General features: G+C 43.1%; 1 protein-coding gene across 8 annotated transcripts in view; it reads right to left on the bottom strand.

Annotated features, from left to right (window-relative positions):
- The window catches only part of CDC14A (cell division cycle 14A), a 170873-nt gene extending 157112 nt beyond the window's left edge, over window positions 1–13761 (bottom strand). For 4 of the 8 annotated variants that reach the window (XM_021921270.2, XM_021921283.2, XM_009213707.3 and 1 more), the window contains exons 1-2: window positions 5882–6518; window positions 5030–5120 (exon numbers count right to left, since the gene is read on the bottom strand). In XM_021921270.2, coding sequence (XP_021776962.1) covers window positions 5030–5120; window positions 5882–5930 — 140 coding nt within the window. In that variant the 5' untranslated portion in view covers window positions 5931–6518. Of the gene's footprint in view, window positions 1–5029; window positions 5121–5881; window positions 6519–7070; window positions 7175–13582 lie in introns of those variants that run through there. The other 4 variants (XM_021921267.2, XM_021921258.2, XM_021921278.1 and 1 more) reach the window with 3 other exon arrangements.
- Window positions 13762–14349: the final 588 nt, after the last annotated feature.

The following is a 14349-nucleotide window of genomic DNA, read 5'->3' as shown; positions in this document are numbered from 1 at the left end:
CCTGACCAGCACTAGGAGGGGCACACAGATGTCATAACAATTAATATATTTGATTTCACTAACTTTTTAGCCACACAAAAAGTGAGCCAAGTTGTTAAAAGTAAGTATTGACATGCACACGTATGTTTATTGCAGCACTCTTCACAATAGCAAAGACTTGGAATCAACCCAAATGCCCATCAATGATAGACTGGATTAAGAAAATGTGGCACATATACACCATGGAATACTATGCAGCTGTAAAAAAGGATGAGTTCATGTCCTTTGTAGGGACGTGGATGAAGCTGGAAACCATCATTCTCAGCAAACTATCACAAGGACAGAAAACCAAACACCGCATGTTCTCACTCATAGGTGGGAATTGAACAATGAGATTACTTGGACACAGGAAGGGAAACATCACACACACCGGGGCCTGTTGTGGGGTTGGGGGAGGGGGAAGGGATAGCATTAGGAGATATACCTAATATAAATGATGAGTTAATGGGTACAGCACACCAACATGGCACATGTATACATATGTAACAAACCTGCACATTGTGTACATGTACCCTAGAACTTAAAGTACAATAAAAAAAATAAAAGAAAAAAAAAATAAAAAGTAAGTGTCTATTTGGATTACAGGGCCCAATTCCAATACCAAAGAACAAGCCTTTCCAGGGAGTTGTGTGTTATTTGTAGTTTAATCACATGCAGATAAATCTTCTTTGAAAGGCTCCCTTTTTGTGGAGTTATTTTTGTACCACTAGTGTGTTAGCCTATACTCTGATTTTAACTCTGACCTGTGAAATCATAACCCAAGGACAAAGTATGATTTCGTATCATCCTCATTTTATTAAATCTGCTCAGGCGTTTATAGTAATAAGTTCTGTTTTAAAAAATCAAACAGATAATTCAAACGTTCACTCTTAATAGCCCTACCTCATGAGGCCACCTCATTAAATTTTCTCCACCAGCATCTCAGAAGGTTGACATTTCAATCATGGAATGCTGTCCTCCTTTCATAACTAAAGAAACATCTGCACAAAACACAGCTGTGCCCAAAATATCCACAGCCTAATATTTAAAGAGTCTACTTCCTGATTCAAAAACAATCGCTTCTAAGGTGATAATTTAGCCAGAAAAGCAGCATTTCTTTCTTTTTTTTTTTTTTTTAAGAGATGGGGTCTCACTATGTTGCTCAGGCTGGCTTTTCAGTTCAACTGCGGGCCTCAAGCAATCCTGTCACCTCAGCCTCAAGAGTAGCTGGGACTACAAGCACACCCAGCTGGAAAAGCAGCATTTAATTTAAACATTCAGCAAATAATTACACAGTACAAAGTCCTGTGTGATAATGAATATAAATATATTCCTCTCCTCAGAGACATGCACATTATGATGTGACAGTCAAGATCTTTCTCGCCGTAGGACATCCTCCAGACAGAGCCCAGGTTACTAGAGGTCCTTCTAGGGGCTTTGCAGTCTCTCTCATTCTATACTTCCCCAACGTGGAGCTGATGAGATGGAGTCAGTCCTTCTCCCTTTCTCCTCTCCCCTTCAGTGTTTGTCCACCTCTTTGTTGCATACTTCCACCCTCCCTTGCTCCTCTCATCCTGGCCCTACCTGTGAAATACAGACCTTGAGGCCTTCTCTATCTTCCCAGAAATCACATCATTCTCTCAGCTTTATTGTCTCTTTGGGAAAATTACCAAATTTAAGAACCTCAAATATATGTGATATCTAACAGTGATATAAATATCCCTTAAATTTCTTAAATTCAATCTGACCAAAATGGAATGCCTGATCTTCCCACCAAACCCAATTATTCCACCCTCCTTCCTTATTTCAGTTAAGAGCTCCAGCAGGCTCACCACAACCCAAGCCGTCTTAAGGACTTCTTTGACTCCCCTTTTTCCTCAGCACCCCTCCACCCCACCCTCCTGTGTTGCCAGGTCACATGGCTTAAGATTCCTTCTGTCCATCACCATTGTTACCATCCTAATCCAGGTACTTGTTTCTTCCCCCTGAATTTTTTTTTTTTTTTAGACATAATCTTGCTCTGTAGCCCAGGCTGGAGTGCAGTGGTGTGATCTCAGCTCACTGCAACCTCCACCTCCTGGGTCCTGGTTCAAGCAGTTCTGCATCAGCCTCCAGAGTTGCTGGGATTATAGGAATGTGCCACCATACCCAGCTAATTTTTGTATTTTTAGTAGAGATGGGGTTTCACCACATTGGCCAGGCTGGTCTTGAATTTCTGGCCTCGTGATCCACCTGCCTCGGCCTCCCAAATTGCTGTGATTACAGGCGAAGGCCACCATGCCTGATACCCTCTGAATTTTTTTAAGTGGGCTCTTATCTCCTCAACAACCTGTCTTAAGTGATGCTACTGTATTAATTTTTTGAGAAGGATATATGTCCTCTGCAACTAGATGACTTGGTTTCAAACTCCAGCTCTGCTACTTTTACTTCTGTGACCTTGGGCAAGTGACCCAGCCTCTCTATGACTTTTTGTACAATAAGGATAATAGTGCCTGCCTCATAGAATTGTTGTGAAAACAAAATGAATTAATAGTTACGAGCACCTAGAACAGTATATGGCATACATTTAAATGCTCAATAAATGATTCCCATTATTTGTAATTAGCACAGATGAAGTCATACCATGGCTGCCCCAAATCCCTCAAGAGTCCCATGGTGTACCAAAGAAACTGCAGGTTTCTCAGCCTGACATTCATTCTGTCCCCAGCCAACCTTTCAACTTCACATTCTCCATGCCCTACATGTTCCCTGAATACACACCAGGCAAACTGGAGGACTTACTGTTCCCTGAACACACGTCCCAAGGTTCTCCCCTCCTCACACTTGCTGTTTTCTAAGATCCCTCCTCTCACATCTCTGCCTGATAAGACCTTGTCCATCCTTCAAGCCGATCTTAACTCTTCCACGAAGCCTTTGCTGAACCCCTCCACCAGATGTGCCCCCACCCCCCTGTGAATTCCTCTCCTAGCATAGAGATTGTACTTCTCTTTTGGCAGATATCTTTCCTATACCTCAAACTGCAGTTCTGTTATTTTCCCTACAGGCTTGGAGCTCTTCGAAGGTAACATGTGCATTCAACATTGTTTTATTCTCTGCATCACCTAGCACAATGTAATATGTCGGGGTAACAAAAAAGATGGAGTTGGAGGTTTCAGAGCCACAGCCATTACTGTGGCACAGAAGGGTAAGTTCAAACTAAGAAAAGTACACACTCTGCCCAGGCTGGAGTCCTCATCATATTTCAAATGTCAATTCAAACTCACAATATAAATTGGATGGTTTCTCCAGCAAGTCTTTCCTTGTAAAATACCAGAAAAACAGTAGACTCTAAGAGGAATGTGATTTGTAGGCCTATCCCAAAATACCAACATGAAAATCACATTAAACATTTTCCTCATCTATCAATACCAAAATCAAAAAGCCATCATGCACAGTCTTTAGTTGGCTTAATTTTCTGCTAGATCTATCACCTAGCAATCCCAAGAGAAGTGACTCAGATCTCCATGGCTAGAGCTCATTCAATGACATATTAACATATTAACAACCTCTGGCATGTGAGTTACTATAGAATTGAACATAATGACATATACACCATTCCCACTCTCAGACTCATGAGAGACCCCCAAACCCTAAAATCACAAAAACAGAGGCACAACAATGCACATTCCCAACAACAGAGTGAACACTCAATAAACACTGCTGGCAGTGACATCATCCAGGTACACAGCCGCACATAACTCCATTCTGTCTAGAAGCAGAGCTGTAATCTGACACCAGAGACTCAGACCTCTTTGCCTCAGCAACTCTGGGCATTCATGAGCAGCAGCAAAGGGCTCTTTCATTCCCACTCTTACTTTAGCCATTCAAGAAGCATCCTCCTCCCAGCACCACTAAGAGAAACGTCGCAGACCTCAATTTCAAGAACCTCTATGATGAAGTGACAAAGATTGCTTTCCCCCAAATAAAAGATATGCTGTTGAAGGTCCAGAACACTCACTCTTCGGAGACCTGGTAGTACCCACAAATCCTTAGGCAGAACTGCCAATAACCTTTCTAACAACACAAGTCCAAGGAAGCTAATTATGATTCATTTAACTATGTTCATTTATCTGCACATTTGGTAAAGACAACAAGAAAGAAAATTTAAACATTTAAAATAGAATATATTAGACTCCTCTGAAACACCAGCTCTTTTCATAAAAGTACATAACCAAGTCAATTCAGCCTTATTTCTTATTATCTGATACTTATATTGAATAAAGATTTATCTCTGTTCAATTAATGTTTTGCTATACCTAAAGTATTAAGATATCTTTTTCCTGTAGATTAGTGGTCTTTTACAGAAAACAGTTCCCTACTTTTATTTTACACTCTCAAATCTTAATCCCACAGAAGCAAAGTAGTCAAAGAAAATAAATCAGGACTGCTACATCATTTCATCAGAAGCAAAGAAAATAATATCAAAAAGTTTGGGGTACCCAAATAAAAGAATCAATATGTCAGATAAAATGTTAGTCATAGATGTGACTCTGATACAGCTCCCTGCAGTTAATGTGTCCCACTTTCTGAAAAAGAGCTGCACAAACAAAAACATCCTGAGATAGAACAGAAGCCTTGTAAACTATAAAGCTCAAGCACCTGTAATACACGCACTGCCCTGTACCCTATGGCCACTCCATAAATACTTAGTGACTGATTCACAGGCCAATTACAGAGTCTGGCAATGATAGTGTGTCTCCCTGGTCCTACTCTGGGGAGTGTTAGGAATCTCCAGTTGCTGTTTGCTGTGGTGGTAGGAAGAACTGAAACAGATAGATGTCTAAAAGAACTGAGGTGTTGAAAGGTTCAAATTGTCCATTTTCCCTGAACTTCTCCCCAGGCACCCGAGCCTTAAAACATTGGGATTGTTACTCAAATCACTGGGGGAAAATGAATAAAAGTGCATAGTGTTTCCTCGTCAAAGAACAAGCTGAATGGCCAAGAGAAAAAAAAAAAAAAAACAGAAACTTACTTTTCATAGACCAGCTCCTCATCGATGGAGAAATAGTGGGTATTTACTGTGCTTTTTGGTCTATTCCTTAAAGTAGCAAAATATAACCGATCTGAAAGACAAGTTTAAAAGACAGAAAAAAACATATGAGAAGTAGGGAAGTGGAAGTGAAGGGGGGTGATAACATACGAAGGATTCAATTTAAAGACCCCATCAACACGTGGAATTCTTGCAGAAACCTCATCTCTCCCAGAAAGCTAGAGACTCAAGAGCACAACAGTTAGGCAAGAGGAAGACCTGACCGAGGAACTCAGCGGGGTGCAGAGCACCCACATTTCCCTTGTTTCAGGCCAGCGGAGTAGCCAGGAGAGGGGGGTACCCGCAGAACTGGAGGTGCAAGTTTGGTTCCCAAATCTCCAGACCTCAGCAGCTGCGAGAAGGGGAAGAAAGAGGTGAGCCTCCCCCATGCGGCTTCGGAGATTTGAAAAAGAGGAACGGAGAGAGACTCAGGGGGTGTGGTTGGGGGTGTCCCGAAAACCGAAGCCTGCGATGGTGGAATAAAGGCGACCGGTGAGCAACCGGAGCAGGCTCCCCATGAACTGCTGAGTGCCGGAGTCCGGGCAGAGAAGCCGGTGCTGTCCCATTACGAGGCCGAGAAGCCATCCGAGGGAACTGCAGAGGGAGCAAGGGACACAAGAAAGAGAAGCCGGAAGCAGGGGGTCCTCGGAGAAAGGAGAGTCCCGAGAGGGGACAAGAGCGCGCGCAGCGGCTGCAGGACACTGGCAGCCTCAGAAGAAGGTGGGGACAGTGGCGCGGGAAGTGAAGAGTTGGGGGCAAAAGAGCGTTGGAAGATGCGGGGCGGCTGCTCCTCACCTTTCATGAACTCACAAGCCCCGATTAGTTCCCCTGACTCCGCTGCCATCTTAAGCGAGATACGCACTGGGGAGGGCTGGGTCGTGGCCAGCTGAGGTCGCTCGCCTCCGGGGGCTTCCCCACTGCCCAGGAGCCAGGAAGCTCACAGTCCCGAACACCAAGCCTGGCCGAGGGAGGCAGCAGGCGCCGAAGGCGGAGGCGGCTTCGGGGTCAGCGCGCCGGGCGCCCCGGGGACATTCCGAGGGGAACCCGAGCCCGCTCCGCGCGGGGCGCACACGCCCCTGGCTGTGGCCGCTCCTATTTGGACCTGGCTGCTGCAGCTGCTGCTCCGCCGTCGCCGCGCCTGGGAAACGCAGACCAGCTCTCACGGCAGGGCAAAGTCTTCCCCCGGCTTCCAAAGTGATCATGGAGGAGGAGACGTCTGGTCTCGATCGCGCCCGTGGCTACTCGAGCGGCTGCCGGCAGGACTTCAGTGCCCGCGGGCTGGCAGCAGCTGCTCCGGCTCCTCCTTCGCCACCTCCTTTCAGCAGTTACTCTTCCTCCTCCTCCTCCCCCTGGGTCCGCCCCCAGACCTTCCTCCCCGCCCTCCCTCAGCCCCCTCCACTTTCAGGACTCCGCGGCCATCCCTTAAAGGGACAGCCCGGCTCCTTTCTCCGCAGCAGCCCCAGTTACCAGGCACCCCGCGGGTCACTAGGAGCCGGTTGCTAAGGCTTTGTTGCCGTCCACCAATTGCTGTTCAGGAAATGGGGCTCTCGGCCCAGGGGAGCGGGCGGGGCCTCTAGGCCAGAAACTTATGAATGAAACGGCGGCGTTGGAAGTGGACATCGCCAAGGGCTCTGTCGCGGCCTCGGAGGCTAGGATGCGCCGGCGCCCCCTTTCTTTTCGGCACCCACTAAGTCTTGTCCCACTCCAGATTTCTTTTTTCTCTCCCATTCTCTTTCTTTCTCGCCCACTCATCCATGCTCTTCTAAACTCTTGCCGCGCGAGCGCGCGCGCGCGCACACACACACACACACACACACACACGTAAAAACCTCAGATCTCCGTGCCCTGCCTCGCCTCTAGCTAACATTTCAACCACCCCCCACGCCCAACACTGAGAGGGTCTGCATCTTTATAAAAAATACAATTGAAAAAGAAGCCCCAGCTCCTAGCTCACAGTACATGTATTGGTTTCCTCTACACATACCAGACTCTGATATAACTTGTACTTTGTTCTCATGGGAAAAAAAGTTTCCCATCTGGTTCTCCGCGCCCTCTCAACTGGGCCGCCACTGTGAGCGCAAAAGCATCACAAATGTCTAATCTTTACAGAGCTCGGGTCCCGGAGGGGCGGGGCGAGACCGCAGAGCAAGCCTGGGCGGGGGCGGAGGGAATAGGAGAGAGAGCAGAGTCCACTGGTCCAAGGAGAAGGTTAACACAAAGGAATTTCTTCACATAGTCTCAGCTGAAGCGCTTCAGGCAGGAGTCCCGCTAAAAGAGGCCCTTGACTTGTCTCTGCGAGGCTCCAGATACTGTTTGAACAACTTGAACGCTGGGCGTCCTACGGCTGTGCCTAATTAGCGTGCCGTCCCTTCCATACGAAAATGGCGCTACAGACCCACTATCCGAAGAGCATGCGCTCTGAGTGCTCTCTCCAGAAACGGCAAGAAACTTGTGGCGGCCTTTTCCTTCGCAGTCGCGTGTTGACCTCTAGGGAGAAAGGGAGCGCACCCGTGCAGAGCTGACCGAGGGAGCGAGCCCTTCGAGGGCCAATTGCAGTTTTTGTTAGTGGGGTTTTTTTTAATGTGTGTTTTGTTTGAGACACTGTCTCGCCCTATCACCCAGGCTGGAGTGCAGTGGCCCAATCTCTGCTCACTGCAACCTCCACCTCTCGGGTTCAAGCGATTCTCGTGCCTCAGCCTCCCAAATTGTTGGGTCTACAGGCTTGCGCAACCACGCCCGGCTAATTTTTGTATTTTTTGTAGAGACCGGGTTTTGCCATGTTGGCCATGGTCTTCAACTCCTGAGTACAAGCAATCCGCCCTGCCTTGGCCTTCCACAGCACTGGAATTACAGGCTGAGCCACTGCGCCCGGCCTCAAATTATTTTATTGAAAAAAAAAAAAATCTAGTATTTATTATATGAAAGATAGAGAAAAACGAAGTATATGAATCTTTCAATAAACTTACCCACTTTGTTTAAAAGGCTAAATAAATCCAAAGATTCTGATTTAAAATTCTTCCAGAATCTAAATTCAAATTCCCCAACAATTTTTCATGAGTTTTGTGTTAGAAAAAGGGCATTAGAAATAGAAGTTAGAGTTCTCATCCAATTCATGAACTTTTAATTTCACAAAGTAAATAGTCTAATGAAAAGAACTCCAATCTACACTTTCGGTGAAGCCAGATATAATTGAACACCCTCTTGTTATTTTCCAAAATGATCCTTTACAAAAATCTTTTTTATATAACTCTCCTGCTTAAAATTTTGATCATGAGGAATGAATTATCACCTAACAAATACAAGTCCTTAAGTTCAAATGAAAATGTTTATTTTTCCTTAGCATTTTTACAAAGATAATAAAACTCTGTAAGTAATGTTTTTTAAAATATTGCTTGGGGCTGGGCATGGTGGCTCACACCTGTAATTACAGCACTTTGGAAGGCCAAGGCCTGCGGATCACCTGAGGTCAGGAGTTTGAGACCATCCTGGCCAACATGGTGAAACTTCTCCTCTACTAAAAAAAAATACAAAAGTTGGCTGGGTGCAGTGGCTCATGCCTGTAATCCCAGCACTTTGCGAGGCTGAGGCAGGTGGATCACCTGAGAGCAGAAGTTCGAGACCAGCCTGGCCAATATGGTAAAACTCCGACTCTACTAATAATACAAAAAAATTAGCCGGCTTGGTGGCACACACCTGTAATCCCAGCTACTAGGGAAGCTGAGGCAGGAGAATCGCTTGAACCCGGGAGGCAGAGGTTGCAGTGAGCCGAGATCGCCTCATCGCCCTCCAGCCTGGGTGACAAGAGCAAAACTCTGTTTCAAAAAAAAAAAAATTACAAAACTTAGCTGAGTGTGGTGGCACACGCCTGTAATCCGAGCTACTCAGGAGGTTGCAGTGAGCCAAGATCGTGCCACTGCACTCTAGCCTGGGTGACAGAAAGAGACTCTGTCTCAAAAAAATAAAATAAAATTAGCGAGATGTGGTGGCTGATGCCTGTAATCCCAGCTACTCAGGAGGCTGAGGCAGGAGAATCGCTCGAACCGGGAGGCAGAGGTTTCAGTGAGCTGTGATTACATGATTACGCCACTGCACTCCAGCAGTGCAGTGTCTCTGGGCGACAGAGTGAGACCCTGTCTCAAACAAACAACAACAAAATTGCATGGAAGGAAAGTGTCAGTATAATCAAATCTCTCTAAGCCATTCTAAATGGTATAGAAAATTCTACAAGAAAAATATGAAACAGATAATGCACACACAGCACACATATAATACATAACAAGGTTCTAATGAGATCATAAAACACTTTATTCTCTCAATTACCATGAGGTCAAAGTTCCTGTTGGTTGTAGTTTCATAATAAAGGCATACTTTTACAGTCTATGAGGGAAGATAATGGAAGAAGCTTTTCCAACCACCCAGCTTGATATAAATTTAAGGAATGAACTTTAAAGAAACAATAAAGAAGGCATTTCACATATAAAGGAAATACTAACAGATTTTAAATATCGCTCAACTGCACAAAAGGAAGGTAATACTACACACAGAAATTCAGCAGGTAAGTGTCAAAAGTGTCGAGTTTGAAAACAACAACTTTTTTTTTTTTTCTTGAGACGGAGTCTTGCTCTGTCGCCAGGCTGGAGTGCAGTGGCACCATCTGGGCTCATTGCAACCTCCACCTCCCAGGTTCAAGCGATTCTACTGCCACAGCCTCCAGAGTAGCTGGGACTACAGGCGCGTGTGCCACCATGCCCAGCTAATTTTCGTATTTTTGGTAGAGACAGGATTTCACTATGTTGGCCAGGCTGGTCTCAAACTGCTGACCTCAAATAATCCACCCGCCTCAGGATCCCAAAGTGCCGGAATTACAGATGTGAGCCACTGCACTCACCCTGAAAACGACAGAATTTAAATCTAACTCCTGCAACCAATGCTTGTGTGCTGCAGTTCTAGAAAACTCACTGCTGGAGGCAGCTCTAAATTATGTCAAAAGCCACTAGTTCTAATTCTGCCTGGAGGCTGCAGAACCTCTGATCACCCTTACTTATGACAGCTCTTCAAAAATGCAAAGACAGTTTCCTTGACCACCTTCCTTTTCTCCTTAGTCTTCCCCAGACAAATATGTCCATTTTCTTCAACATTGTCTTATATTATATGGCTTCAAGCCCCTCAGTCCAGTCTCTGCCAATTTGTCCAATTTCTTATAAAGTGGGTCCCAGAACTGAATGCAGACTAGTGATAAACTGGTGTGGCCAGTTCTGAAAAAAGAAAAAAGAATGGATGGAAGATTCAGATGTGAGCAAAAGAAATGAAAAACATAAAAGAATTAAATTTTATCATTTAGCTTCAAGAAAAAGAAAAGGAAAATATTCTTTTTTTTTTTTTGGAGATGGAGTCTCCCTCTTTCACCAGGCTGGAGTGCAGTGGCACTATCTCAGCTCACTGCAACCTCTGCCTCCCGGGTTCAAGCAGTTTGCCTGCCTAAGCCTCCCTAGTAGCTGGGACTACAGGCATGCACCACCACACCCAACTAATTTTTGTATTTTTAGTAGAGACAGGGTTTTGCCATGTTGGCCAGGATGGTCTCGATCTCTTGACCTCGTGATCCGCCCACCTCGCCCTCCCAAAGTGCTGGGATCACAGGCATGAGCCACTGCGCCTGGTGGAAAATATTCTTTCTTGCTGGAAGAGGGCAAGGAAAAATGAGCTCAAGATTGTCAAAGGCCTGACAGCTATGTGGTTTACATAGTGTATTCTTTTAAAATTATCATAATTTCTTATTAGAATGTATCATTAGAACATACTCGTTTAGTTGTTTATTCAGTAGTGATACAAAGTTACCAAAGAATGTAAAGAAAATATAGAATACATACTTCGAATTATTTCTGGAAATTAATTTTCAGTTTAAGTATGAAACACGTAGTAGAAACCTGTGCTGCTGAGTGCTTTGATATTCAAGGTAATTTGAATTATTTATTCATATACATATTTTGACAATTTTTTGATCCCAAAAATAATTTAAAACAGCTTTTAGTAAAATACATATAATAAAAAAGTTATTACAGTAGAACCAGAATGCCAAAAATAAATAGCATGACTCAGAAACGGTTCTGTTCCAGAAGCCTGCCCACAAATGATAAGACCTTAGCCTAACCCAGCCACATTCTGTATCAGACAAATCTCCAATGCCTGTTTAAGAATTCCAAACCAAAATCAAAGAAGTAAAAACCAGAAGGGACCTGGGAGATCAGCTAGTTCCAGTTTTCAAACTGACTCCATCCAACTCAAGGGATTTAGCACAAGCCCAATATGGGGGTGGGAGTGGAAGGCAGTGGATGAGCACTCAAGGCTTCTACAAAATAGTTCCTTTATAAACAGTTATATGGCAAAATAAAAGAGAAAAAAAGAGAAGGAGGTCCACAGTCGGTAACTGATTTCCCAAACTCACATAACTGGTGGAAATAAGACCAGTATTCATTATTTGCTGTAATATCAACAACCTTTTCCTAATTTTTCCCTAGTTAGCTTAAATTACATTGTTCAACTTATAGATTATTACACTTTAGCCATAAAGTGTCAATAATAATGTATGCATAATATCTACAACTATTTTCTTCAAGATATTTAGAGGAAATATTGAAATAATCTCCAAATGAAACAATATAAGATGGTGCATTATCTGCCATTGCTATTGTTCTTGTGTGGCTTCTATAGAAATTTGAATTGTTTTCAACCCTGTGATTTATTAATGGCATACCAGCATTCTACAAAATACAGTTTAAGAAATACTGGTATCGTGAACATTAATGTTCACAATAAAATAAGTCAATTCAATATTCATCTTCTTCTTGACTAATGCAGTCAATAAAGAATGGTACAGTTTTAGAAGGTAAAAGAAAGTTCCATGAGGTCAATATACTTCAGAATAGTCAATTTATTGTCCGTTTGCTATACTTACCAAACAAGTTAACAACTCAATACATTTTTTAAATTTTACAGAATTTATCCATCTATATTTATTTGTCATTACTACTCTTTTTTTTTTTTTGAGACAGAGTCTCACTGTGTCACACAGGCTGGAGTGCAGTGACACCATCACAGGTCACTGCAATCTCAACCTCCTGAGCTTGAGTGATTCTCACATCTCAGGCTCCAGAGTAGCTGGGACTACAGACATGAGCCACTGCACTTGGCTGTTTGATTTTTTTGTAGAGACAGGGTCCCACTATGTTGCCCAGGCTGGTCTTGAAGTCCTCAGCTAGAGCCAATTTCTCCTGTCTTGACCTCCCAAAGTGCTGGGATTGCAAGTGGGAGCCGCGGCACCTACACCATTCATACTCTTTTTACAGAAAAAATAAGTGAACATTTTTACTCCAAAAATAGATAATATTTCCCACACCACTCCTCTCCAACCATCACCATCATAGCCATGCTGAGAAATATTAGTGAGCTACACATTGTAATCTAAAGGTTTTTTGTTTTGTTTTGTTTTGTTTTGTTTTGTTTTTGAGATGGAGTCTTGCATTGTCACCCAGGCTGGAGTCCAGTGGCGTGATCTTGGCTCACTGCAAGCTCCGCCTCCTGGGCTCAAGCAATTCTCCTGCCTCAGCCTCCTGAGTATCTGGGACTACAGGCACCCGCCACCACGCCCAGCTAACTGTTTTTTGTATTTTTAGTAGAGACGGGGTTTCACTACGTTGGCCAGGCTGGTCTCGAACTCCTGACCTCATGATCTGCCCGCCTGGGCCTCCCAAAGTGCTGGAATAACAGGCATGAGCCACCGCACCCAGCCATAATCTAAAGTTTTGAATGTTCACTTCCATGTTCACATTTAATAATGTTTCTACTCTACATATTTCTAGCAGGAAAATAATAGTAGTTAATAGCTCAGTTTCATCTAAAACCAAGCACAGTAGTTTATATCTCAGTTCTCACATTGGTTGCCTATCAGGTAGGTATATTATTATTTCCATTTTATAAATGAGGAAACACACAAAATACATGCTCAGTCTATATTTGGAGAATGGACAAATAAATGAGTAATTAAAATGTGAGGAGATGAACTCATGTGAATCACCTGGATTCACAAATCAGTTCCTTTGCAGCCTGGAGTAGTGAAAAAATGCTAGATTTGTAATCAGAAGCCTGGGTTTCAGGCATCTCTCTCCCACCACCTGTATGCATTGTTTTGGACTCAGTTTCCTCTGATATTAAATAGAAATTATAATAATTTCTAACTCACAAGAATAACAGTAAAATTAAATGTGAGTTTCATGCTGTGATGCTAGACACTGTGTACAAATATGATGCTGTACAAATACAGCCTGGCATTTGTATTAATAAATACAAATATTTAGTAATATTAAGCATAGATTAAGAAATACTAACTTGTTTCCAAAATCTAATTTTCATAAGTCTCAAATGAATACAACTATTTGGATCTAGGTATTGTAATTTAATTGACTCCTAGCTAACAGCATAATTAAAATATACACTCACAGAGAAGTCCTTTTTATCAACCGAAGAGAACTCCACAGGGTACAAATTAATGTCCTTTTTCATTTCTGATTTCCTGTGACCATATGCCTGTCTCTGGAGTGTGATCAGGGCCAACAAACCCATTCAGGCATCCTCAACGGATTCCTAAATTCCCCTGCTCTCACTCACGTTCTTTCGGTCCTTAGTGTTCCAGAAGCCTGGGACACAAATGTTGTGCCCTGTGGTTTCCATGGTGACCCTTGACACACTTTTGGAACATATGTTTTCTGATGCCTAGTCTGTGCAGAAACTCTAGAAGAAAATTATGTTTTCAAACCTTTGGTTTCCATTTTTTCAACCAAAAATACTATATATGTATTGAACATATTATTAATGGTTGTTCTTGTTGTTATTAACATCAATAATTGCATTGATTCCCATGGGAGAACAAAAATCACACTTCATATCTTCCATATACCAAGCCTTCCTACATGGAGTCTATGTTGTTCTTCAAATGATATCTAAAGTAGTAGACCTGTATTTGTTAATGTAGGATAACAGCGATGTGAATAATGTAACACATACATAAAAATAATGTCTACTTACCCTAAAATGTATGTATTTTAGGTAAAATATTTCTCTTCATACCTATGTTTTATTTCCATAACATCAAATATACATTTTCTTTATATTTGTGTTTTCATTCATTCAGTAAAAATTTACTATCTACTATTTGCCTGGCTCTGTGCTAGGTGCTAGGATTACAACTGAGAATAAGGCAGAGTTCT

The sequence above is a fragment of the Papio anubis genome, chromosome 1, assembly GCF_008728515.1.
Source record: "Papio anubis isolate 15944 chromosome 1, Panubis1.0, whole genome shotgun sequence".
Classification (NCBI taxonomy): domain Eukaryota; kingdom Metazoa; phylum Chordata; class Mammalia; order Primates; family Cercopithecidae; genus Papio; species Papio anubis.
Note: the sequence above shows the minus strand (reverse complement) of the source record. Positions and strands in the feature narration are given on the sequence as shown.